This window comes from Balaenoptera musculus, chromosome 18 (genome assembly GCF_009873245.2).
Source record: "Balaenoptera musculus isolate JJ_BM4_2016_0621 chromosome 18, mBalMus1.pri.v3, whole genome shotgun sequence".
Taxonomy (NCBI): Eukaryota; Metazoa; Chordata; class Mammalia; order Artiodactyla; family Balaenopteridae; genus Balaenoptera; species Balaenoptera musculus.
In genome coordinates this window covers 68,352,825-68,377,461 of record NC_045802.1, presented here as the reverse complement: position 1 = coordinate 68,377,461, position 24,637 = coordinate 68,352,825, and the positions used below count along the sequence as shown (strand labels likewise).

Sequence of the window (24,637 nt, the reverse complement as noted above, 5' to 3'; positions counted from 1 at the left end):
TGTGAGGGATGTGACCTGGGTTCTATCAAGGAAACAGTAATATAACAGAACTTTATTTCTTTTCACCTGAATTTGAGAGTATTAGTTTATTTTTTAATCTGTTATTATAAATGCCTTATAAATGCTGAGTTACTCGGCTTTATTTTCTAATCGTGGGGCTAACAGTTTTTTGGAAATTCGCTAATGGAGGTGGAAGAGAACTATGGCTCCTTAATCCATCTCTCAACCCTAACGAGTTGCTCAAAGGATGAGTCTGAGCTGAGAAGTTAAGGGCGAGGGGTTGGGTCAGCTCGCCAGGCATATTCCATTGGTTTCTCTCACTTGTGGTGGCCTAACCCAGAGGTGCCAGTGGGCGCCCTGCCCAGAAGCCCCTCCTGAGTTCCAGAAAAAGCCAGGATACATACAGCTTTGCCACAGAGACCAAGTGCCTTGGATCGGACTGGCTTTTGTTGGCTCTGGGAACAGGGGATGGGGAAAGTGCATGGGGTGACTCGCTATGAAACACTGACCTTGATTTGCTTTTATGAGAAGAAAGCAACATTTGCAGAATGAAATTTAAAAGGGTTGTTACTGAAGTGCTCTCAACCTACTAGCTTAGATTTTCAAAAACTTTCTAGTGTGAAATAATTACAAACGTCTAGAAAAATTTCAAGAAGAGCACAAAGAACCCAATTACTCTTCATCCACATTCACCAATTATTACTTTGCCACAGTTGCTTTCTGTCTACACACACACACACACACACACTCCCATTTATTTTTCCTGAGCCACCTGAGATTAAGCTGCATACATCCTGTCCCTTTAGATCATCCTATTTCCTCGTTTCCTCTAATCTACAATACATACAATATAATTTCAGAATTGCTGTACTCATACCACCATGAAAAATAAACCCACGAAGAGTTTGAGGTTTGCAGTTCTTTTTTTTTTTAAGAGGGCATATTACGTTCAAAAGTTACCGAAATTAATTTTCCCTCTCCCTTTCGATTATATTATTCACTTAAGATACAGCTGGAACATTTATTTCAGTGTCCTTTTAGTTTTATGATTGTCCCCATTGTTGATTTGCTTTTTCAGTATGTAAAACATTAACTTGGTTCCTAAGTGAAAACCACACAAACAGAGAAGCTCCCTGTCCTTCTGCCTCCTTCTCTCCCAGCCTGCGTCGTGAACCAACTTCAGTAAACATGAAATATCACAGATTTAAAAATAAGCGATCACAACGCATTTTTGTTTCAAATTATGCCTTCCTCAAACTCATAAGACCCACAGTAGCCAATAAAGGGCCCAAGTGTCTATCACTGGTGTAGGTGGTGGTTTACCTGATATCAAAATCTTTGTATTTATATGCTTGATTTCTTTCAAGTCTCATTCACCAAAACTGCTTGGAGTGTGAAGCATGGGTTTAGGGTAAGTACCAGGTGTTTCTGATTACCTGCTCCTCCGAAACCTCTAGAGGAGGGGACGCTTGTTGCTCAGACTGCCGACCATCCTGATAGTTTACGTTTCGTCGCTGACGTAGAGGAGGGAAAAGACGGTTCCAGTTGATCATTCCTCCCTACAAAGAGATCAATGCACAGCGTTCAGACACGGGAGGAGCAGAAACATCGTGACGCACTAAAGAGCTTTCTCTTGCAATGCAGTCACAGATGCAGACTGGAAATAAAATGTCAGATGGACCTGCTGTGTGCAAGCTGAATCAATAGGCTAAAATCAGCAGCCTGCAATAGGTGCACAGAGAGAAAAGAGAAGGTAGCAGCTACTGCCAAAGGGATCTGTGCAATTTGACTCCAGAAGGCAGTGGAAGACACATGCAGTCACTCCTACCCTCAGCCCCATGGTGTCCCCACCGACACTGTCCCAACTCCGCTGGACTCGGGAAGACACGAGAGGAGGCAAATTCAGGGCAGGCGACCAGAAACCTGGAGCTTCCTTCAGCAGCTCTTTAAAATGTTGCTCCTCCCCCCTTTCTCCTCCAGCTCCCCTTCTCCCTGTTCTTGTTCTTTTTTAAAATTTGAGTAAATTCTGAGCAAGGTCCACAGAGAGAGACTGCAGGCGGAGATAAAACCCAGGTTGGGGGACAGGCTCGGGAATGTAAAGGTAAACCTTACACGCAGGGACAAGAGGTTCACACCTGTCCTCTGTGTGGCTTTATGGATAACTTCACATTGGTGGCGATGTCATTTCTTGCCTTTTCTATGTCATCAATGAAAAAAAGCCACTATGTGAAGAAAACATATGCCCTGCATGATGCTTTTAAAAAACTGACGTTTTTGCCTATATGCCGCCTTTTAAATTTATCAACTTAAATCTGTTTCTAGATGTCTTCTAGTTCTGGAAGATTTAGAGACTAAGAAAACCTAAAATTTTTCCTATTATAATATAGGAAAATTATAATACCTAAACATGCTAGATAAAATTTAAAAATATTTCATATGCATAGCTGAACATAAAGGGAAGATGGAGGCCCCAAGATGCCAGAAACAAGCTCTGGAAAACCAGGGCAGTAAAGAAGAGAGGATGGAGTGTGAGGGGGGAGCACATCCTGCTAATCCAGAGGTACTTGGGTTTTATCACCTATTTGGGTTCAGGAGAGGAGGCCTTGGGTCTGAAAGAGGCAGTGACTTTAAGCTCATTACCTCCTTAAAGGCACAACCTCAAATGGCAGCACCCCCAGTGAGAGAGGATGAGAAAAAAACCAACCAAAGAGCAGATTTTCCTGAGGGAGGGAGCAGGAATCTCGGTCTGCCTGAGAGGTGAGAACTGCAGGGAAATTTGGGGTTCAAGTTACACCACATATCTGCTCTAAGAACCCATTGAAAAGTACATAAAATTCGTTCTGGGATTGGAGATGGATACACCTAAGGAGCCAAGCAGAAGTAAATCTAAAGTTACTCTGGAGAGACACTCTCTCATCCTGGAATTAGATGGGATTCATAGATACAGCTCCAGTGGGGGAAGACTCGGACCCCAAACTACAAAACCCATGAGGAAAAAACCCATCATGAGCAAGAGTCAGTGTGTACAATAAATAGGAGGACTAGATCCCCAAGAACTTAAATTTACAACATTCTGAAAAAAACCCATAAAATTAGAAGTTTTAAGATGACTGAGATACAGAAGGAGTTAAAAAAAAAGAATAGGACGCTATAAAAAAAAAGATAGTTTTTTTAAAAAATAGGGAAACTAAAAATAGAGATATTATGCAAAACTGTTCTGGAGAGATACTGGTAGAAATAAATTCAAATATATTAATGATCACACTAAATATACATTGACAAACTCACAAGCTGAAAGGCTGAGATTGTCAATTTTGAAATCTCTCCCATTCCCCCCAACCCAACAACAGACAAACTGAAAATATAAAGACATAGACAAGTTGATGTAAAGAGATGGAAAAAGAAATATTAAAGCAAACTGATGTTGCTATATTCATGTCAAATAAATAGACCTCAAGGGCAAAAGAGGCATTATTGGGGATAAAATCACTAAGATACATTGATATTATTTATATATAACATGCCAGCATCAAAATACAGAAAGTAAAATTTAACAAAATTACAAGTGAAGTGGAAACATCTAGACATATATTTAATTTTCAGCATATACTGATAGATCAAGCAGACAGACAATTAATAACAATACAGAACATAAATAACAAGTTTGTCTAGATGGACATATATAGCCAGCACTCAATTTTTAGAGAATATACATTCTTTTCTAAGTAAATTATTTATTAAAAAAGTGACAGTGCACTAAGTCCTATATGAAATGTCCACAAATACCAAAACATAAATATTATACAGACTATATTCTCTGACTATAATGCAACTAAAAATAAATATCAAAATTATAATTAATATAAAACAAAAATGCACACATTTGAGATCAAAAATGAAAAATCATAATGGAAGTTAGAAGATATCTAAAAGTGAATAAAATTGAGACTACTACCAATCAAAGCTTGTGGGATATAATTAAGTAGTTGATGTAATTTTAAAATATTGAGCTTAAAGAAAATGAAGACTGAAAATTAAACAGTTAAATACAATTTAAGAAGTTAGAGAAGGTAACAATGGTCTAAAGAAATTGGTAAGAATGAAGTATAGAGCAAATGTTAATAAAGTGGGAAACAGAGACACAACAGAAGGAATCAATGAAAACCCAACGCTGACTGTTGAAAAAGTCAAATAAAATGAATAAACCTGATGCTTAGTGAAAAGACAAAGAAAGAAGCACAAATTATATTAGGAATAACACAAGGAACATAACGACAGATATTAAATAAGAATACTTTATTTGTGCTAATAACTTTGATGAAATAGACAATTTTCTAGAAAAACGTAACTTGCCAAAACTCAAGAAGGAATAGAAATTGGTAATCAGTTTTAAAAATTGTTCAGGAGCATCGACTAAAGCTGCACATACGTGGATGCCTCAGCAAATTCCACTCCTGGACAACATAAATGCAAACACATGTTCACCAAGGGCAGGGACCAGAATGTTCTCAGCAGTGTTGTATGCAATCCTCAAAGACTGGAAACTACCCAAATGCCCATTAAGTATCATGGATACATTATAGTATATTCACATGATGTAGTATTATATAGCAGTTCAAATGAACAAACTACAATTGTATGCAACAATATGGCTAAATCTCTCAAATAAAATGTTAAATAAAATAAACACAAAAAAGTACATTTGTATGATTACTTTTATATAATGCTAACTTTTCTGTATGTTATACTTCAATGGAAAGTTACAAAAAGAAATAGAAAACCTGATTAGACTTTTAGCCATTAATGTAATTGAAATAATACTTAAAAATCTACCTACCAAAAATCTACTGGTGAAGTCTATGAAAATTTTGAGGACCTGCCATCTTACACAAGTTGTTCTAGAGAACAGAAAAGAAGAAGAGCTCCCCACCTAATTTTTTTTTTTTTTTTTTAAATATTTATTTATTTATTTATTTATTTGGCTGTGTTGGATCTTCGTTTCTGTGCGAGGGCTTTTTCCAGTTGCGGCAAGCGGGAGCCACTCTTCATCGCGGTGCGCAGGCCTCTCACTATCGCGGCCTCTCCTATTGCAGAGCACAGGCTCCAGACGCGCAGGCTCAGTAGCTGTGGCTCACGGGCCCAGTTGCTCCGCGGCATATGGGATCTTCCCAGACCAGGGCTCGAACCCGTGTCCCCTGCATTGGCAGGCAGATTCTCAACCACTGCGCCACCAGGGAAGCCCCCCACCTAATTTTTTGAGGCTATATAACGCTGTTTCCAAAAATCAGAGAAGGCTATTATGAGAAAGAAGAATTATAAAACAATCTATTTTTCATTTATGGACAGATGCAATAATCCTAAATAAAAGATTAGCAAACTCAATCCAACAATGTTCAAAAAAGATCATCATCTTATCCACTATGATGTACTATATTAGGATTTACCTCAGGAATCTTAGAAAATATAGTAATGTAATTCACACATTAACAGATTAAAGGAGGAAAACCAAATGTTCACACTCAACAGATATAAAAATAATTTGATAAAACTTGATGAAGAGACAAGAATGCCTATTATCACCACTTGCTTTCAACAAGAGTCACGGCATAATGAGGATGAAACCAACCACCTGTGAAAGAAAATGCAGAAGGATGGAAAGGGAGAAACTGTCATCACACATGATGACTGTCTACCTAGAAAATGAGAACCAATGAGTACAAAATAAAAAAAATCACTAACATTCCTTGCCTGTGATCACTGAGAAAATATAAGTGCAAAAAATTCCTATTTACAAAGAGAAATAAAAACCATTAGGTACTCAGGAATTAAATCTAACAAATAATTTGCAAGATCTCTATGAAAACTGGTAAACTTGATTGAAGGATATCAGAAGACCTAAATAAGTGGAAAGACAGCACATTCCTGCCTGGAAGACTCAATACTGTCATCTTTTCACACTCTGCCAATTCCAGGCTGTAGCAGAGACTGCTGGTTGACTTTCAATACCCACATTCCCTTTTCTTTAAAAATAGGACTTTTTTTGGGGGGGTGACGCACAGTTAGTACATTTCTCAGCTTCCCCCACGAGGACTCAGTTCTGCCAATGGTATGCAAGCAAAAAGGGCATCTGGGACCTCCAGAAGAGATCTCTTTCTATTTCTTTTAAATGAGTTAAATTTTTAAAAAAATTTATCTTATTGAAGTGTGGTTGATTTACATATATATATTCTTTTTCATATTCTTTTCCATTATTGTTTATTACAGGATATTGAATATAGTTCCCTGTGCTCTACAGTAGGACGTTGTTGTGTATCCATCTTACATAACTTAGTCTGCATCCGCTAATCTCAAACTCCCAATCCATCCTTCCCTCACCCCGCTCCAGAAGAGATCTTAAAGGGAGGGATGTACCCTTCCTCATTGCTTCCTCCTCCTTCCTGGAGCCCAGGCGGGCTGAGGACAGGGCAAGAGCCAGACAGAAGGAGCCTCGGGGCGCAACTTCACGCAGGGGCCCCACCAGCTCGGGGCTATCAACGTCTGACTTCTTTTACACGAGACAAACTTCTGCCTTGTTTGGGTTTCTGTGATTTTGTGTTTTCTGTCATATGGAGCTAAACCTATTCCTAATGGGTATATATTCAAAACTCACAAGTGTGCGCACACGCGTGTGTGTGTGTGTGTGTGTTTTGGTTGAACGAGACAACCTCAAGTTAAGGGTCAAAACTAGACCTGAATATTTTCAAGAAGTATAAGGGAGGGTTTTTTTTTCTACTAGTTATTAGGACTTACTGTTAGGCTACGAGAATTAAAGTAGGACGGTATTAGCACATGATAGGTAAACAGGGCAAAGAAACAGGAGAGACAGTCAACAAATCAAAAGTAAACATGGGCACCTGGTATATGATGGAGGAGACATTGTAAGTCAGCAGGAAAAAGACACACCACTTAATGAACAGTACTAGGACAAATGGTTATAGAGATGGAAAAAGAGAGGACCTCCCTGGCGGTCCAGTGGTTGGGACTCTGTACTTCCAATGCAGGGGGCAAGGGTTCGATCCCCGATTGGGGAACTAGGATCCCACATGCTGTGCGGTGTGGCCAAATAAATAAATTAATTTAAAAAGAGAGATAAAATTTGACCTTTACCTCATATCTTATACAAAAACAAATTTATTTTATAATAAACCCCACAGGGACTTCCCCGGCAGTCCAGTGGTTAGGACTCCGTGCTTCCAATGCAGGGGGTGCGGGTTCGATCCCTGGTCGGGGAACTAAGATCCCACACGCCACGTCGTGCAGTCAAAAAATAAACAACAACAATGTGATTAAACCAGCCAAGATGACTAAATATAAAAAAATAATAAAATAAAATAAAATAAACCCCATAGGTTAAAGATTTAAATCTGGAAAGCTAAACTGTTAAAAATTTTAGAAGAAATAAGAGACATTCTTTATGTTGCTGGGATAGGAAAGGATTTCTAAAACAAAAATATAAAGGATCAATCATAAAAAAGGATTGCTAACAATTACTACAAACAAGAACTTTTGTATGATTAAAAAAATAAAGCTAGAAGGCAAAGTACAGATTAAGTACAAAGTAAAAAAAAATAAAGCTAGAAGGCAAAGTACAGATTAAAAATAAAGCTAGAAGGCAAAGTACAGTGACTTTGCCAGATTAAGAGAAAATGTTTGTAACATATAACTGACAAAATAGCATCCAGAATATGTAAAGAATCAATGAGAAAAAATAAATAATACAAGAGAAAAGCAGATAATGTATATGAATAAACAATTTACAGAAGAGGAAACCCTGAGTCAATAAACATAAGAAAAGATGTTCAACCCCACTAGCATTAGGAAATGCAAATTAAAACAGCAATAAGTCATTTCATACTTGTAAGACTGGCAAAAATAAAATGTCTAACAATACCAAGGATACGGATGATGTGAAGGAAATGGGAACTCCATATATTGTTGATGGGAGTTTAAATTGGCACAAACATTTTAGAGAACAATGTGTCAAGCTCTAGTAAAACTGAGGATGTTCTATGATCTAGCAATTTCATCTCCAGGGAGCTATGAGTGCCTAATGGGGCATTTATGAGGATATTCTGTGAAGCACTGATTATAATATTAAGTAAGCAAATGTAAAAAATTCAACTGTCCCTAAAGAGGGAAATAAATTATTAAGTGGTTCTATTATATATGTGCAGCTAGAATAAATGAACTAGATCTAATGGATAAATCTCAAAAATACAACGAACAAAGAAAGTTGTATAAGAATATGTATATACAATACCATTTACATAAATTTAAAAATATTTAGAATAGTATACTATTTAAACTATTTTACGGATAGTTTACATATACATAGTATATAACTATAAATATAAATATGTATATATATTAGTGGTGATTCTGCTTCCCAGGGGACATTTGGCAATGTCTGGAGGCATTTTTGGTTGTCTTGGGTTGGGGGTGGGGGGCTGGGGACAGGAAGGTGGTGCTGCTGGTATTTAGCGAGTAGAGGCCAGGGATACTGCTGAACATCCTATGCGGCACAGGACAGACCCTGCGACAAAGGATGGCCTGGACCAAAATGCCCCAGTGTCCAGGCTGAGAAGCCTTGATACATACTCACAGGTGGTGAAGATACAAACACGCACCGGCAGTGGATACCATACAAAAGCATCAGACACGACACACCTGCTATGGAACAGTGGGAAGAGGAATGAACCTCTGGCTGATTCTGTAACATTTTATTCTTCAAAGGGAGTGAGAGTGAAAGAGTAGGCAAAACAAAACAAAACTAAACCCCAAGCTGTGATAGTAAAAAAGTGCTTAAAAAGCAGAAAGTTACAGGAGCTCTAGGTTCTGGGATGTTTTGACACTAATCTGCTCTTTCTGTAGGTTCAGCGTGAGCCTCTGCAAACAGGAAACGCTTCCTTCACTTTGTCTTCTTCAAAAGCAATAACCACATACTCAAAAGAGGAAGAAGGAAACAGCTTGCATTTTGAACAGCCATTTTATGTTATTAGTTGTAAGGAGATTTTCAAATGAAGTAAAATTTCTTGTGAAAATTAATAAACAACTAATTTTCCAACTGAGAGCAGTAAACGTTTGTTAACGGTTCATCAGGTGGAGGTCACATGGAGTAGAACTCCACCTCTAAAGGCCTTGGCGGGTTTCTGAAGGGACGATCAGGTCAGGCAGTGTCTATACTGAGAAGCCTGATCAGAAGAGCCCCCCAGGGTCCTCTGGGGCACTTGCAGCTCCCATGGGAGAGAGGAGCAAGGTGCACGGTCTGGTCCTTGCTCCCGTGGAGCTCCTGATCTCCTCGGGGAAGGCATGACATCCAGAAAGGGAAAAGCCAGAAGCAGGCAAGATGGTCTATAACCAGGAAGGAAGCCACAAGGCATCAGTTAAAGGGCATAGCCAAAGCTCGGGGGTAGAACTTCAAGGAGGATGGGGGCTTAGCTGAGTTTTAGAGGATGAGGATGATTTCAACAATGGAGAGGAGAATCAGGCATTTTTGTCAGCCTGTTCAAAGACAGGGGACTGAGAATGGGTTTATTCCTACTTCAAGGGCCAAAGCAATGCTAAGGAGAAACAACAGAGGAACAAAAATAGAGGATGCTGCGTGACTGGGAGCAGTCTCCAGAGCCAAAATACCTGGGTTCAAATCTCAGCTCTGCCACTTATTATGTAACCTTAGGCTTCAGTTTGTTTTTTTTAAACTTCTCTGAACCTCAGTTTTCTCATCTGTATTATGGGCATAATAACTACACTCACGTCATAAGGATATGAGAAATAAATGAGTTAATATATGTAAAGCATTTAAAACAGAGCTTGAAAACGTCTAACTTATTACATATTACATATATATATTAGCTATTATTACTATCTAATATTTGCATTGTATCTTAACAGTGGTATTTCTTGTCTTCCCAGCTAGACTATAGCACCCTGGAGAGCTGCACTGGGGGTAAGATTTGCATGAAACACCCCAGGTGGCCAGCACAGCTCTCAGCTCAGTGCAGCCTGAGCTGAATCCCCAGCAAAGAATGATTTCAGAGCAGGCACAATGAATGTGATGGTTTAGAACAATTAAAATTCTTTCTAAAAGCATCCTCATCTTATTTTTAAAAGGTCAGTCACTGGGAAAAAAAATGCATCCTTTATTCTCCATCTTTGGTGATCTGAAACCCTTTATCAGAGTGCTAGGTTTTGAACTGTAAAGCAGGTGGGGCCACCTCCACGGCACTGTCTGTGGCTGCCTGCGGACCATGTCGGGAAGATTCTGGGGGAGGGTACGGGTTCATCAGGAAACAGTGACATGACTGCTTAGTGATACCTGCCTTGGGCACAGAGGAGGCGAGGTGGCACCTATACAGGAACTACACACCCTGCTATAGACCATGGCTGTCCAGTTTTTTCCACATCATGGCACACACAGAAAGATATATTTGTGTGACACACAGGACAGAGAAAGCTGCATGCAACCAGCTTGGCAGCTTCAGGCTCTTCCCAGCTGCCCCAAAGGCTGAGGGGATCAATACCTCATCAGGCCATCTGTGACCGTGACACAGTGGTCGGGAAGTTCCGCCACAGACCCTAAGGCAATACTTGTACATTTAATGTGAGCAGTTTACACTGGGGACGGGCTACCATGGAGGTCAGACGCAGAGGAGACCAGATTGTTTCAGGTGCATCAGTCAAGGTAAAATCAACAGAATTATTGAGTGTCTACTCAAGTACCTGGTAGTACCTGAAGCCATGAAGCTAAAAAGAGAACTAAGACAATGTCTGTGCCTTCTAGAAGCTCCCAGTCTGGTATCCTAACCATTAAATTGCTTTTTCTTTTTCTTCCAGGTTACTCGTAACACCCTCTGCTTGATCAGTGGTTCCTCCTCCGCTCTCCGCCTGCCCTGACCCCTGGCTGCACTGGGCCCTACCGTGCCCCTCCCGACACCCCTCTCTGGCTTCTGTGGAATCACACTTTCTTGGTCTTTCAAGCCATCTGGTCACACCCTGAGCGCCCCTCAGAGACGCCTTCTCCGGTTCATGTCCTTTATACGCTGGTGTCCCTTAAGGTTCTGTTAGGATTATTCCTCTTCTCTCTCCACGTCTGCCCCCGGGGCTTTAGTCTCCCTGCGTGTGGTGGAGACTCCTACCCGCTTTCCCCCTCCAGGTGCTGCCCCTCAGAGCCACACGACCAGCTCTCCTGACGCTTCCCCTGAGGTGTTCCAGAGACATGTCAAATGGAGCGCATCCCAAACAACACTCATTGTCAACCCCGTACCTCTTCCTCTGTCCCCAATCTTGGGGAATGACATCAATGTCCATCCACAGCACAAGCCAGCTCACCAGGCTCTGTTAATTATGACTCCTAAATACCTTTGGAATCCATCCATTTCTCTCCACCCTGACTCTCACTGTCCTATTTTATTTTTATTTTATTTATTTATTTGTTTATTTATGTATTTATGGCTGTGTTGGGTCTTCGTTTCTGTGCGAGGGCTTTCTCTAGTTGTGGCAAGTGGGGGTTACTCTTCATCGCGGTGCGCGGGCCTCTCACTATCGCGGCCTCTCTTGTTGCAGAGCACAGGCTCCAGACGCGCAGGCTCAGTAGTTGTGGCTCACGGGCTTAGCTGCTCCGCGGCATGTGGGATCTTCCCAGACTAGGGCTCGAACCCGTGTCCCCTGCATTGGCAGGCAGATTCTCAACCACCGCGCCACCAGGGAAGCCCCTCACTGTCCTATTTTAGATCGCCATCAAGGGCGGGCATGGCTTCAGAGTGATTTTCCTGAGATAAAAACCTCATCATGTCACCTCTCTACTTAAAAACTCTTCAATGGTTCCCCATTGCCTTTTCATTAATCTTAAAATACTTTTTTTCTTCATTAATAGCAATCGCAAAATCACTACTTGCTAACATACTTTTATAAAAAAAGTTTTCCAAAATAGAAAAATAATTAATGAGAAGAATGTCATTATTTTCTATTTTTGTAAACTTTTTTTGTGTGACTTAACGGAATATAGTTGGATTCTCGTATCTGCTTCTGCAGTCAATTCTGTTACACGCTACTCTGGCTTCTGAAGTATATAAAAAAATCTAGCCACGTATAGATATATAGTTAGAAAAAAAATCGGAGTATATTAAGAGCCTTTTCAGATAATCGTAGATATCCTTCTTTAATACTACTCAAGTCCCTATTGGTTTTAGGATGCAATTCAGGTTTCTCACCAGGGCTTGCCAGCCTCCTGTTTACCGTTCCAATGGTTCTCCTCACCACTCCGGCCTCACATTCTCGACTCCTGCCCGGGAGGCCTCTCTACTCCCGCCCTGTACCCTCACATCTCACTGCACCTTTGCAAGGACAGCACTTGGTACATTACACTTCAGCGACATGCTCCCTGGCAGGAATCTCACAGCAGGTGACGAGCCCCATGAAGGCTGAGATTATTCATCTTGTCTCTGTAGACCCAGCCTTGCCTGCCACCTGGCATATTCAAGTACGTAAGAAATATCTGCTGAATGACTAAATCGTGGACAAATACACAGCAAAGCATATTGCTGAGATAAGTTCTATGGGATTTTCTTCAGCAAAGACCTCACAGTTTGTTGTAATACAGGCCCTAGTGTCAGGATGGACAGGGTAGGAGGGGATGACGCAAGGAGGCTCAGAGAGCAGAGCACACCACGTGGCCGATATGGTCTTTAAGGGCACGAGGCACCTTCTCCCTCTAACACAGGAACCAGTAGTTTCAAAGGACCACTGCTGGGAGACTGCAGATGGGGGCTCCTCGCAGAAGGGGGCACCCGTAACGCACTGGACTGCTGCTGAGTGCCCCTTGGCGGCTACAGCTCGCAGTGTAACTATGGATATGCTTGGCTTCATTCCTTTATCTCTCACGTGCAGTGCACCGTACTGGGGCCCAGTAAAGAGCGCTGTGACACACAGGGAAGTGATTAATTTCCTACGGCCCTGGAAGAGCTTAGCTGAGTTGACAAAACAAAGGCACATTAGAAAGTAAACAAGAGGCACTGAAGATGCAGCGTGTGACTAAGGGCTACGTGAGAGGTATCTTATTAGACTTAGAACTAACAATAAGCACTACCAATACAGAGGAGAGAAACATTGCCAGAGGCTGCTGTCATCAGCGATAGCTTCATGGCAAAACCCAAAAACAAAGGAAAAGAAAGAAAAACAAGACAAACCCCATTCCCACCACCTCCCCAACTGGGGAGGCGGTGAGGAGGCATCCAGAGAGTCTACCACCAGGAATCTGTGCCACAGCCCAACACGCAACTCAAAGGCTCGGCCACTGCTGCTCCCCGCAAGGAACGCTCCAACTGGTGCGCACCACCAGACGTGCATCCTGCGTCCTCTGGGTTGAGTGATGACTTGCCTCTTGAGAGGCCAGGGCCTCCCACCACAGCGGATCCTATTTCTCCCAAGACATGCGTACGGTTTTCACAACAGGCAGAGGAAAGGACTCTGGAGAAAGAGCAGCAGGCTTCAGGTTCTCCCGGGCGATGGGCTCCCCGCCCCTGGGGGACGAGGAAGGAGGGTGGATCCTCCCGGGCGATGGGCTCCCCGCCCCTGGGGGGAGAGGAAGGAGGGTGGATCCTCCCGGGCGATGGGCTCCCCGCCCCTGGGGGGCGAGGAAGGAGGGCGGTGTTGGGGACGGGCTGAGCCAGACAGCGCCCGTGTCTGCCACGCTTCCCGAAGGCTGGCTGGCTCTCCTCTAAGGGGCCCTTCTCCGTCATGGGCAGTCAGGATCAAAGCTGTCCCCGCCTTTTGGGGGGAGGTTTGGTTTTGATTTTGGTAGAGAATGGGAACGCTCAGCCTCTTGTGAGGAGGAAGTGGTGGGGAGGGGCAGTGAGCTCCCCAGGTTGGGGACATCTGCTGTAGGAAGCTGACACCTCTCTCTTGCTTTAAGGCTTTTTTACTATCTTAATTTGATTTACGTGCTTGTGAACACTGAACACAAGTTAGTAAGAACTGCACAGGATTAAGATACAGCTTCCTTGAAAATATGAAGGAAAGAGCACCTTTTGGCACAGGGATGACCGATGTCTGCGTTACATCTTTTGTTTCCTCCCTTCTTTGTCGGCCAATTTTCTGGTCATTTCTTTTGCTCCTTAACCTTAGCTCTACGCAGCAATTACTAAATAAAAGTCAAAATTAATATTAGTTCTGGTACTTGTTACCAGTAAACGTTTGAAGAAGAGGTGAAACTTGTTATTAAAAATGAGATTGGGGATTACTCAGGGTTTCCCCTCTCTTTTTACATCTCCTCCCTCAGAGTGGTCACTCATTTTCACCCTTTAGTGATCACCTCTCACTCCCTTACTCGTCCTTCAACCAACATTGGGCCAGGGCGGACAGCATCGCCTGAAAGCCCGGGGACCCTTTTGGACTCAACTCTCTCCCCGATACATCAAATCCGGCCAGTTCTCAAGTACCACCGATTTTCCCCTTCAAGGGCGTCTGCCACTGTTTCAGTCTTTGTCGTCCGCCTCTGAGATTAAGCCAACAGCCTCTTAGATGATATCACTGCCACTAATACAGGCCTTGGTTTATGGTGCTTCCCAGATGCTGCATTCGTTACAAAGGGAAGGTTTCTGGCAACGTTGCACTGAGCAGGTCTATTGGTGACATTTTTCTAACAGCATTTGCTCACTTTGCGTCTCTGTGTCACATTCTGGTAATTCTTGCAATACTTCAAGCTTCTTCATTTCTACTGTATTTGTTAGGGTGATCTGCGATCAGTGATCTCTGACGTTACTGCTGTAATTGTTTGGGGGTGACAGCAACACTGTGGCCTTATTTTAAGAAATTGCACAGCCACCTCAACCTTCAGCACCCGCCGCCCTGATCAGTCGGCGGCCGTCAGCATCGAGGCGAGACCCTCCACCAGCATAAAGATTATGACTCCTTGAAGGCTCATAGGATGGTTAGCATTTTTTAGCAATAATGTATTTTTTGATTAGGGTATATACATTTTAAAAGATATAATGCTATTGCACACTTAATAGACTACAGTGTAGTGTAAACATAACTTTTATATGCACTGGGAAACCAAAAAATTCGTGGGACTCACTTTATCGCAATACTTGCTTTAATGCGGCGGTCTGGAACCGAACCTGCACTATCTCCAAGGTGTGCCTGTACTGTCTCCATCCAACCTGCACACCATGGCGGGTGAGTCGTGCATGAGTTACCCCACCAAGGCCTTTCACAACACCACTGCCTCAACTGAAAATCTTACTGCATCACATCTAGATTATTCCGTCCTGTTTTGAACGTCCTCCAAAACCAGCCTCATCCTAACTATTTCTTACCTCTTCCCTGCATGTCCCTTCCACTGACTGTGTCCCTCACTTATTCAGACCACATTTGCTCCAATCGCGTCTGTTACCTAAAATGCCCTCCCCTGTCCCCTACGACCATCTGCTGCCCTACGGGTTTGTACAGGGCCCAGTTCTTGTTTTGTGTCTCTAACTGGCTTCTTTCTTGACAATCTAAATCCTTACTGGTCTCCCTGTCTGCTGAACTTCTACAGAACTAGGTCAAGTTGCCAATCTAAGAGAATGTAACACTGAGTCTAGGTTTCCTCATCTGTAAAACAGAAAACTGGACTAGATGATCCTTAAACTAATAATTATTAGTTGCTTCTTCCTAATCAGTACACTAAAGAATGTCTTGAAAGCCAAGCAGTTCTCTCTCAAAAAGAGACCTTCACTGTTGCAGCAGAAGCCCAGTGGCTTCCTGCCAGAGCTGTTGCAGGAGGGATGCCCAGACAGACACTGGCCTAGACACCCTCCATTTTATAACCTCCAGTACTGCTTATGAGTGTTACCTGCACAGATCAAGGAGCTCTAACGAGCATCTCTAATGATCAAGGATCCTTGAGCAGCCACCCCTACTAGACGGCAGCCATGGACAGTTCACGAATGAGGAATGTGGATTTGTGGAAGTGAAGTGCTGACTCTCACAGTGGTCTCTCACAGCCCAAAGCCCACGCTCTGAACTACCAATGAAACCTGCACCTGCACTCCTCACCCCACCCTGGGAATCCAGGCGCAACAAGGGTGCATACACCACCATCACTTAAAAAAGTATGATTTTTAAAAAAATCTTGGTATCGCTAATCTGTGCTCTAATCTCGGACAGGAGATCATGACTCACGAGTCTGGAAATTCCTGTACTCCTGCTGCTTTCTTCACAAAGTCACATCTGTCACCCACAGCGAAAGACTTCAGGGTCTGAAGCTGGGGTGGGTTCCACGAAATTCAAGGCTTCTTGAGAGGATCAGAAGGATTTTTCCTGAGTCACTCACAGGTAGTCCAGGGGTCTGTCCTGCACTAGAATCGTATTCTGGTTTTAAAACCCACAGGGATGGCTTTTTTTGAGGAGGAAAAATTTACAAAATGATTATAGGGACAATTTTTCTAATAGTCCCCTGTTTGACATTATGTCTGCTTCAAGATACATCTCTAAATTCATTCATGGTTTTAAAAAGTAATTAATAAGTGAGAAAATAAAAAATTATGAAAAGAATTAGGATTGCTGATAACTTCTCTCTCTCCAAAATACCAATTATGTCATCATCGTTTACTTGTTTCCTTAAGTACCATGAGATTGAACCACACTCTTCTTTCTCATGAAGACCACGGCAGAATGGAAAATAGAAATGATTTTCTCAAGGTCACTTAATGAGTCAGCCTTGGAAAGGGATTAGAATTTATATTGATCCTATCTTTCTGTTCTGAATTTTGTCAAAAAGGTCAGTATGACCAACTACAAGAGCACCAAAAACATAACAGTAGTTTCTGCAAGGAGATACAGATTGAGATAAACAGCTTAGCTTTAATTTCACTTGAAAATAGAGTTCTTGCACCTAATTTTCATTTAATTTGCAGATTTTTATCAACCAAGCACTAGTAACTTATTCCGCACCTGATACTATACACTTCATACTCATAAAAGAAAAAAGTCATAAAAGAACTAACTCTAACTGATTAGATTGCTTTGTTGACAAGGCAGCACAGCAACTTGAAAAGGATGGTTTTTAAATCAAATTGCACCAAAAAGTGAAAGAGCAAAGCTAAAAAGGAAAAGTGCTGAGAAGCATGCCACGTGCCTGTGTGCTGTCTTCAAGGCTGCTTGGGTTCATCTTGGCTGAGAACGTGCTCCCTTTGGATTCAAGGTGGACTCCTTTGCTACACACACACACACAAACACACACACAGACAGACAGACACACACACACACACAGACACACACACACACACAGACACACACATACGTGCTCACTCTGGATTCAAGGTGGACTCCTTTTCTAACACACACACACACACACACAGGTTTAGGTATACAGTTTTCAGGGCTCCACTCCAGACACACTTTCTTGACCCTCCATGGCTGGGTGAGGGGCTTCTCCTAGAAGAGGACTCGTGACATTTTGCTGTAACTGCCTCTTCCTACTCTCAGCTCAGGGAGAGGAAAGATTGTGCTGTCTTGTCTGCTGTGGTACTCCCCAGAGCCTGGCTGAACACTAAATAAATCTTGTGGAAAGGATGTTATTGGAAACTAAGAGGTGAGTAAGCAGCTTCCTCAGAGACCTAGCCAGATGAAGGGGCACTGACAGACACTGGCTCCATGGGGTGGCACCCGCCAGGATGAAGGACAATCAGACATGCTGCCACATGGACAAACCTCAGAAACATGAGGCCATGTGAAAGACACCCCTCACAAAGGACCCAAAAGTATATGATTAGATTCAATGTTCAGAATAGGCCAATCTAGAGAGTAAGAAAATAGATGGGTGGTTGCTCAGGGCGAGGTGGGTGGTAGGACTGGGGAGTGACTGCTAATGGGAAGAGTCTCTTTTTGAGGTAATACCAGTGTTCTAAAATTCAGTGTGGTGATGGTGGGATAACTCTGTGAGTACACTAAAATTCACTGAATTGTACTCTCTTTTTTGGCCACACCGCACAGCTTGCAGGATCTTAGTTCCCCGACCAGGGATCGAGCCTAGGCCCTGGCAGTGACAGTGTGGAGTCCTAACTGCTGGACCACCATGGAATTCCCTGAGCTGTACTCTTTAAGGAGGTGAACTATATGGTATGTGAATTCGATCTCAATAAAGTTATTAAAAAACTTAAAAAAAAATGAGAACCTGCGAGCACTTTTAATACACTAAAGATATTTTACTAAATTAAAAATCCTTGATTAATAAAAGGAACTCGCATGATTTTCAAGGCAGATGTGACTCATAATAATGTATATGTTAGATGTTACCTAACAACGCTTGCTGGGGTGGATAAAGAGAAAATTTTCACAGCCACAAATGTTTCTAAGTGAGGGTGAGAGAATACACCTCACCCTCACTTAGAAACTTAGCTAACAATTCAACCAAATACTGAGAAAATAACTGAAATGCATGTGTGAATAATGGTGAGCTGCTGTAAGCATCAACATCTCCTCTCCTTGCGGGTCAAATAAGCTGCTCGTTACTGAAAACGGAGGTGATAATCAATCAGGAAACACGGGCAGCCGGAGGAAGGGAAGAGGTAATGAAAAAAATGAGCACCAAATGACTTCACTGCTTTGCTGACAAAATTCCCACTTGGCTTATACCAAGCACGATGCGTTCCTAGTGGGCTTCACTGTAATTCTACTTCTAGAGTAAATGGAGATTTTACAGAAATACCTTAGAAAGTCTTATCACCAAGTTTATGTTGTGGTATATGATGGCATTATCACCATCAGCCAACAGAGAGGATGGTGGTCACACAAGTAACAGACGATCGCAACTCAGAGAATACACACTTCCCGGGAAACAGAGCTGCTTGGAAAGCTGCTGGCTGCATAATCTTCTAGAGCAGCGGGTGGGCAAAGTTCTTCTGTAAAAGGTCAGGTAGTAAATGTTTTAGGTTTTGAAGACCAACAGGCACAATCAAAGATATTATGTAGGTGTTTACAGAGCCACTAAAAATGTAAAAACCATTCTTAGCATCGGGTTTGGCCCATGGGCCATAGCCTACTGACCCTTGTTCTAAAGGTTACAAGTTTTAAAAGAGTAGTAACTATCCGGTTAGCTCCTAAATCAGGACTCTCTCTCAAACTTCCTGAGAGCCCAAAAACAGATCCCCAATGCAATCAGAATAACTAATATTTGACAGATCTTTCTGGTATATCAAGTAATTTTGCATAAATTGTTTTATCCTCATGACAACCCTGTTAGATAAGACTGTGCACAGATCTCCCTGTCAACCCAGTGTTGATTCCTTAACTGCAAATTTCTTCCCCTTTTCATTTACATTCTGCTTTTCTATCGTGATGGCATCATGACCAGCAAAGAGGGGAATCCATGCTAAGAAGCTACAGAGACTCCTGCAGCAACCCTGCTGTTCAAATGTTCATCATTACAGGGCACTTCAGTGACTGTTCTGGAGGTGTGAACGCACAGAGGCTCACAGAGCTTGACTGTGGCCATGTAGTCTCATGCAGTGAGGACACGCTGCCTCACCACCAGAACTCAGAGAATCCTCACCACCTCCCGACTGGTCTTCTTCCTCCAGTATCAGCTTTCTCAAGGGTATTCGTGTCATGGCCAAAGTAGTCTTATTTATTTATTTATTTATTTATTTATTTGGTTGCGTTGGCTCTTAGTTGCGGCAGGTGGGCTCCTTAGTCGCGGCTTGTGGGCTCCTTAGTCGTGGCATGCGAACTCTTAGTTGTGGCACGCATGTGGGATCTAGTTCCCTGACCAAGGATGGAACCTGGGCGCCACCAGGGAAGTCCCCAAAGTAATCTTTATTAAAGACAAATCTAACTTACTCTTCTGCCTAAAGCCTTCACTGACTCACTACTTCTAGCAGGATGAAAGAAAAAACACTCCTCAGTGTAGCACAAGACCCCCGATGTCCTGGCCTCGGCTTTCTCCCCAGCCTCTCTTTCACTGCTTCCTCCTTACGGAAGCCCTGAACTTAGGCAAATGCAATCACTTGTGTTCCCACAGCTGTCTCAAGCCCTTGTGCTTTTTCTCACACGGTTCTCTAGGCCTGAAATGCCTGCGTGAGCGCTTGTCTCTTCCAGATTCCCCTCAACCACATAGGGCTTTGCTGAGTCCCTCAGGGAGAACCAGGACTCTTCTGCTGGTGCAAACTCCAATAGAAACCTAGCACTTCGTATTGACTCATCTCTCTTCCCCCAGGGGCTGCAGGCTTCCTGAAGGCCGGGGCAGCGCCATTTTCTCCCTCAGGGCTTCACACTGCAGTGGAACCAAAAGAGGCATAAATAAGTGGAGCACACTGCCCCTGTCCTTCAAGAATTCAAATGCTACTTGGTGAATGAATAAAGCACAAACCCACGAAAAGTTACGTAACAGTCCCAGCAGTGGAAAATGATCCGCAGCTGCTAGTACCAAAATGACACGGCAACGTCACCGACCCTGGAGCCAGCAACCCTGTTCGGGGCGGGGAGTGAACCTGAGAGCGAGAAGCTGGTGGGAGGAGAGTCAGCGTGTGACTGACACGCCGCCGCTACATCAATGTACAGAGGAGCGGGAAAGCTCTGCCGTGGGGGGAGATGAGAGCTGGAAGAAAGGGTCCACTCAGCCCTCATCACAACGAGTCCATAAGCCAATCAGCCAAAAGCTTCTGCGTAGTGACCACCGTGGAAGTGTCCAGAAAGGTCATGTCACTGTGATGATGAACTTCAGGATACTGTGCACTGACCCTGTAAGCTCCAGATGAAGCAAGGTCTGCAGAGCCGTCGCACTGCTCACTGCCCTTTAGAGCCATGGAGGTGTATTCGCTGCAGAGCATGTTACAGCTGCTTCAGAAGTGCAACGTCAGAGTTCACGTTCAAGAACCAAGATGTGACTCCCGTGGCAATGCCCTAGGATGAGGCTGGCTGGTCAGGGCAGAAGGGATGCTTGTCCTTCCTCTGCTTCCAAACCCTGCACTACTTCTTAACGCGGTGCGTTCCCACTGAAACTCCTTTCAAGAGCGAGCCAATTCTTGCTGACTCTTGTGATCTTCTCCCCGCCATCGTCTCTGCCTGGCCTTTTTTGGGGGCTGGGAGGGTAGCCTCTGAATCTGTTGAGCACCCCCTCTCCCATTCTCCCTGAAACACTCCTCTCCGGGCTGCTGTGCCACTGAACTCTCGCGGATTCCTCCCTGCCCCCTGGAATTCCTTTCTTCCTCCTCTCTGCGCTCCCTAGACGTGGGTCTCGGGCTGTCTTTAGTGCTTTGTCCTCTCAGAGGACAGCAGTATACTTTCCAGCCAGGACTACTCACCTGTATTCAGCTGGCCTCAGTACATCAAGAAATTCTGTAAATATTTATTATATACATATCGAGTCACTAATTCTCCAAGTGTATGGGTGCCTACCACGTGCCAGGCATTATTCACACATTAGAGACACAGTGGAAAAGCCCCCCCCCCCCACCCCAAGACACACCACTGGCACAGATGGGACGTGAGTCAATGGTAAGGGGCGGGAGTGGCGAGGTCAGGAAAGACGCCAGGGGCTCTAAGGACAGACAGAGGGTCAGTGGTGCCCGGGAGGCTGGAGAGGGCTTCCCAGAGGAGGGGATTTCAGAAAGTTTACTCAAGAGTGAGCAAGAGTTAGGCAAGCAGAGACTGTGTGTGGGGTGAGATGGGGTGCGGTGGGGAAGTTGGTACAGGGGAAGTTTGTTGTTGGCAGAGGGAAGGGTAGATGAAGAGGCAAGAAGTGAGAAACAACACGGGGCTGAGATGAACTGGGAACAGTTCAGCATGATTAGCCTGAGGCTGCTGGGGGCCGGGGGAAGGGACGGGCTAAAAAGCAGGCAGGGGTCTTGTGTAGCGAGCGTGAACTGCCTTGTAGGCTCAGGAGGGCCTCTGAAGGACTTTGGTGGGAGTGAGACAATCAGGGTTGCGTCTTCACAGAGCTCGCCCTGGGGGCTGGAGTGTGGGTCAGGGTGGGGAGAGGGAGGCAGTTGTGACCAGATTTTATTAGGCGAGTGACCACGGTGGCCTGAACTAAGGCAGGGGGATGAAGAGAGAGGGAGTGGTGGGTTTACGGCGAGGAGGCAGACTCTCTGGGGTGCAGGTGAGGGAGGGGACACGAGGGACATGGATGCACGAGGGAAGAGTCCAAGGGGAAGCCACAGTGTTCTGGTTTGGGCCTCTGGGTGGACGATGGTGCTTTCCATCAGGGAGGGAGTGAGACGGAGAAGCCAATTTAGCAAAGCAGGGGTAAATTTCCGGTGCCTGTGGAGCATTCAAGTGGAGATGCCTGGCAGGCAGTAGGATATTTAGGCCTGAAGCCCAGGAGAGAGGAGGTCTAGGCCGTAGGTCTAAGTCTGGGAGCCATGAGCTTAGCACAGAGGGGAGAGCCATGGCCTGCGAGTGTGCAGGGGGGGAGATCAGCGGGCTGGACCTCAGGGGACAATGCCGGTTAGGAGCTCAGTGAGGAGCTGGCCATTATCCCGGCCAGGCGTTCACAGAGCCGAGCGCTGGATTTCTAAAATCTCCTGTTGGTCTTTTCCTCCGTGGTCTCTCCTTTCTCCACCCATCTCACATGCTGCAATGAGAGGAATTTCTCTGAGATACCTGTCCTACCTTTACAACTGACTAAACCACTTTTGACAGCCTCCAATGTCAAAATCCAACTCTGCCGTCGGGTTGAAAAACACCTCCCTCGATTACAGTCGCTGTGTTACTCCCCCTTCTGTCACTAGGTACCCTACCACCTCAGCCCCCCATGTCTCCTCGAGGCCTTCCCCTTCCAGGCCTCCTTGTCACCTCCACGCCTCCGTCCCTCTGGCTGGTCCTCTGCTCTGGGATGACCTGCCTCCTCCTCTCCGCCCGCCCACGTCCTGCCCACCCTTCGAGTCCCTGAAACCCCCTCTCACAGCATCAGGACCCCCAGTGGCGCCTTCCTGGCTGTCTTACTGCCCCGCGCTCTCCGGTCTATATTTCATCGTTCTTGGATGTTTCTCTATTTCAAGTGTATCTGCTGAGCTCCCTGACGTTGATCACAAACTCATTAAGGGAAAAGAGATGTTTTTCACTTCTTAGGTGCCCACCGCGTCCCCACCCGTCTTGGTCACTGTCTCAGTTATGACCACTGGCTGACTGCGACCGCAGAGCCAAGTGCGGGCCACAGGCGGGCAGGCGACAGCGAGCACAAAGCAGCAGCTGCCACGCGGCGAGACAAAGTCCGACAGAAGCAGGCAAAAGACGTACAAAGGAATTACACTCAAACAAGACTTCGGCATTAATTTTGGAGTGCTTGAAATTAAAAACTGCAAACAGATCAATCTAACGCACAGTAATTAGGAACTGATTGGTTTTTTGTCCAAATAAATTCTGGGTTCTATGAAAAACATTTGAAAACCCACAGTTTGCAAACAAAAAAGTGAGAGACTTATCTTAAATGCAATAACAGAATTTGAGAAGGCCTACAGTAAGATACAAGGACACTAAAACAACCAAAAAAGATATTTTAAAAACACAGAAGATGGAAGCACAAGTTCTAACTTTGATTGAACATTAAACTTGGCATTGAGTTTCCTGACAGCCGAAGCAAAAAAGGAAAGGAAAAAAACCAACAACAACACACACACACAGAGGCCCTGGAATCGGACACATCCGGGCCCCTATTCTGCAGCCCTGCCGGCAGCTGTGTGTCTCTGGGCAGACCGGCATCCCCGAGCCTCAGGGGACACAGAGGAAACAGCTGTGTTTCTCGAGGCCGATGCTGGGAAGAAATGAGGAGGGCACTGAGTAAGCCCCGGACTACAGAACCATACGCTCTTCTCTCCAGCACAGTGAGAAGTCTGCGGCAGGAGCCCGGGGGCTGGGATTCTGAACTGTGGGCACGACTGACCTCGGAAAGTGAAAGAGCCTGCCACGCAGCGGGGAGAGCCACAGACCAAAGGACGTCACTTCACAGCCGCCCGGCTGGAAGGCCCTCTCCAAGAGGGTGGGGATTTTGGTCTGTCTCAGCCATGGATGCTTGGGCTGGGCAACCCGGCAGATACTATGATATTCAAAGTATCTGTGGTGGGGAAGACACCGGGTGGAGTCTGCAGCGAGCCACAGAGGACCACCATGATGCGGATGCCCAGGGCACTGGAGCAAGGGCACGCATACACAGCAGAGAATTACACACTTTCGAAACACTGCTGCTGGACCCTGGGGGACAGGAAGTGCCTGACCACGGGGACAGAGTGAGCGCGTGGTCAGAAGTATGAGACCTACCAAGTTCTGTGGTCAGGTGGGACCAAAGAAAGCCATCGTCGGACGTAAGTGGTGTATCCAGGGTCAGCACGAGCAGGGCGGGGGGCGCAGGCGAGCTGCACAAGCAGGTCCGCCAAGACCACCATGTCGATAACCTCTGTTGCATAAAAACCTCTTCCCCAGTTCACACCTCCTGCTACATGGGGGTGGGTCCCTAACCACCAAGTGACAAGGAGGAAAATGGCCAAGTTCGGTTCATAGATGGGCTGGCTTGGTACACAACTGAAAGCTGAAAAGAGACCGTGGCTGCACTACAGCTCCACTCAGGGGTCACCTTGAAGGACAGTGACGGGGACAAATGCTCCCAATGGGTGGAGCTGGGGCA

The 24,637-nt window shown here is 44.7% G+C and overlaps 1 protein-coding gene across 1 annotated transcript in view; it reads right to left on the bottom strand.

The window, feature by feature from the left end:
• The window catches only part of UBAC2 (UBA domain containing 2), a 172,000-nt gene that overhangs the window by 10,588 nt on the left and 136,775 nt on the right, over window positions 1-24,637 (bottom strand). Inside the window, exon 8 of the mRNA XM_036831551.1 lies at window positions 1,437-1,559. Within this exon, the coding sequence (XP_036687446.1) occupies window positions 1,437-1,559 (123 nt within the window). The remainder of the gene's footprint in view (window positions 1-1,436; window positions 1,560-24,637) is intronic.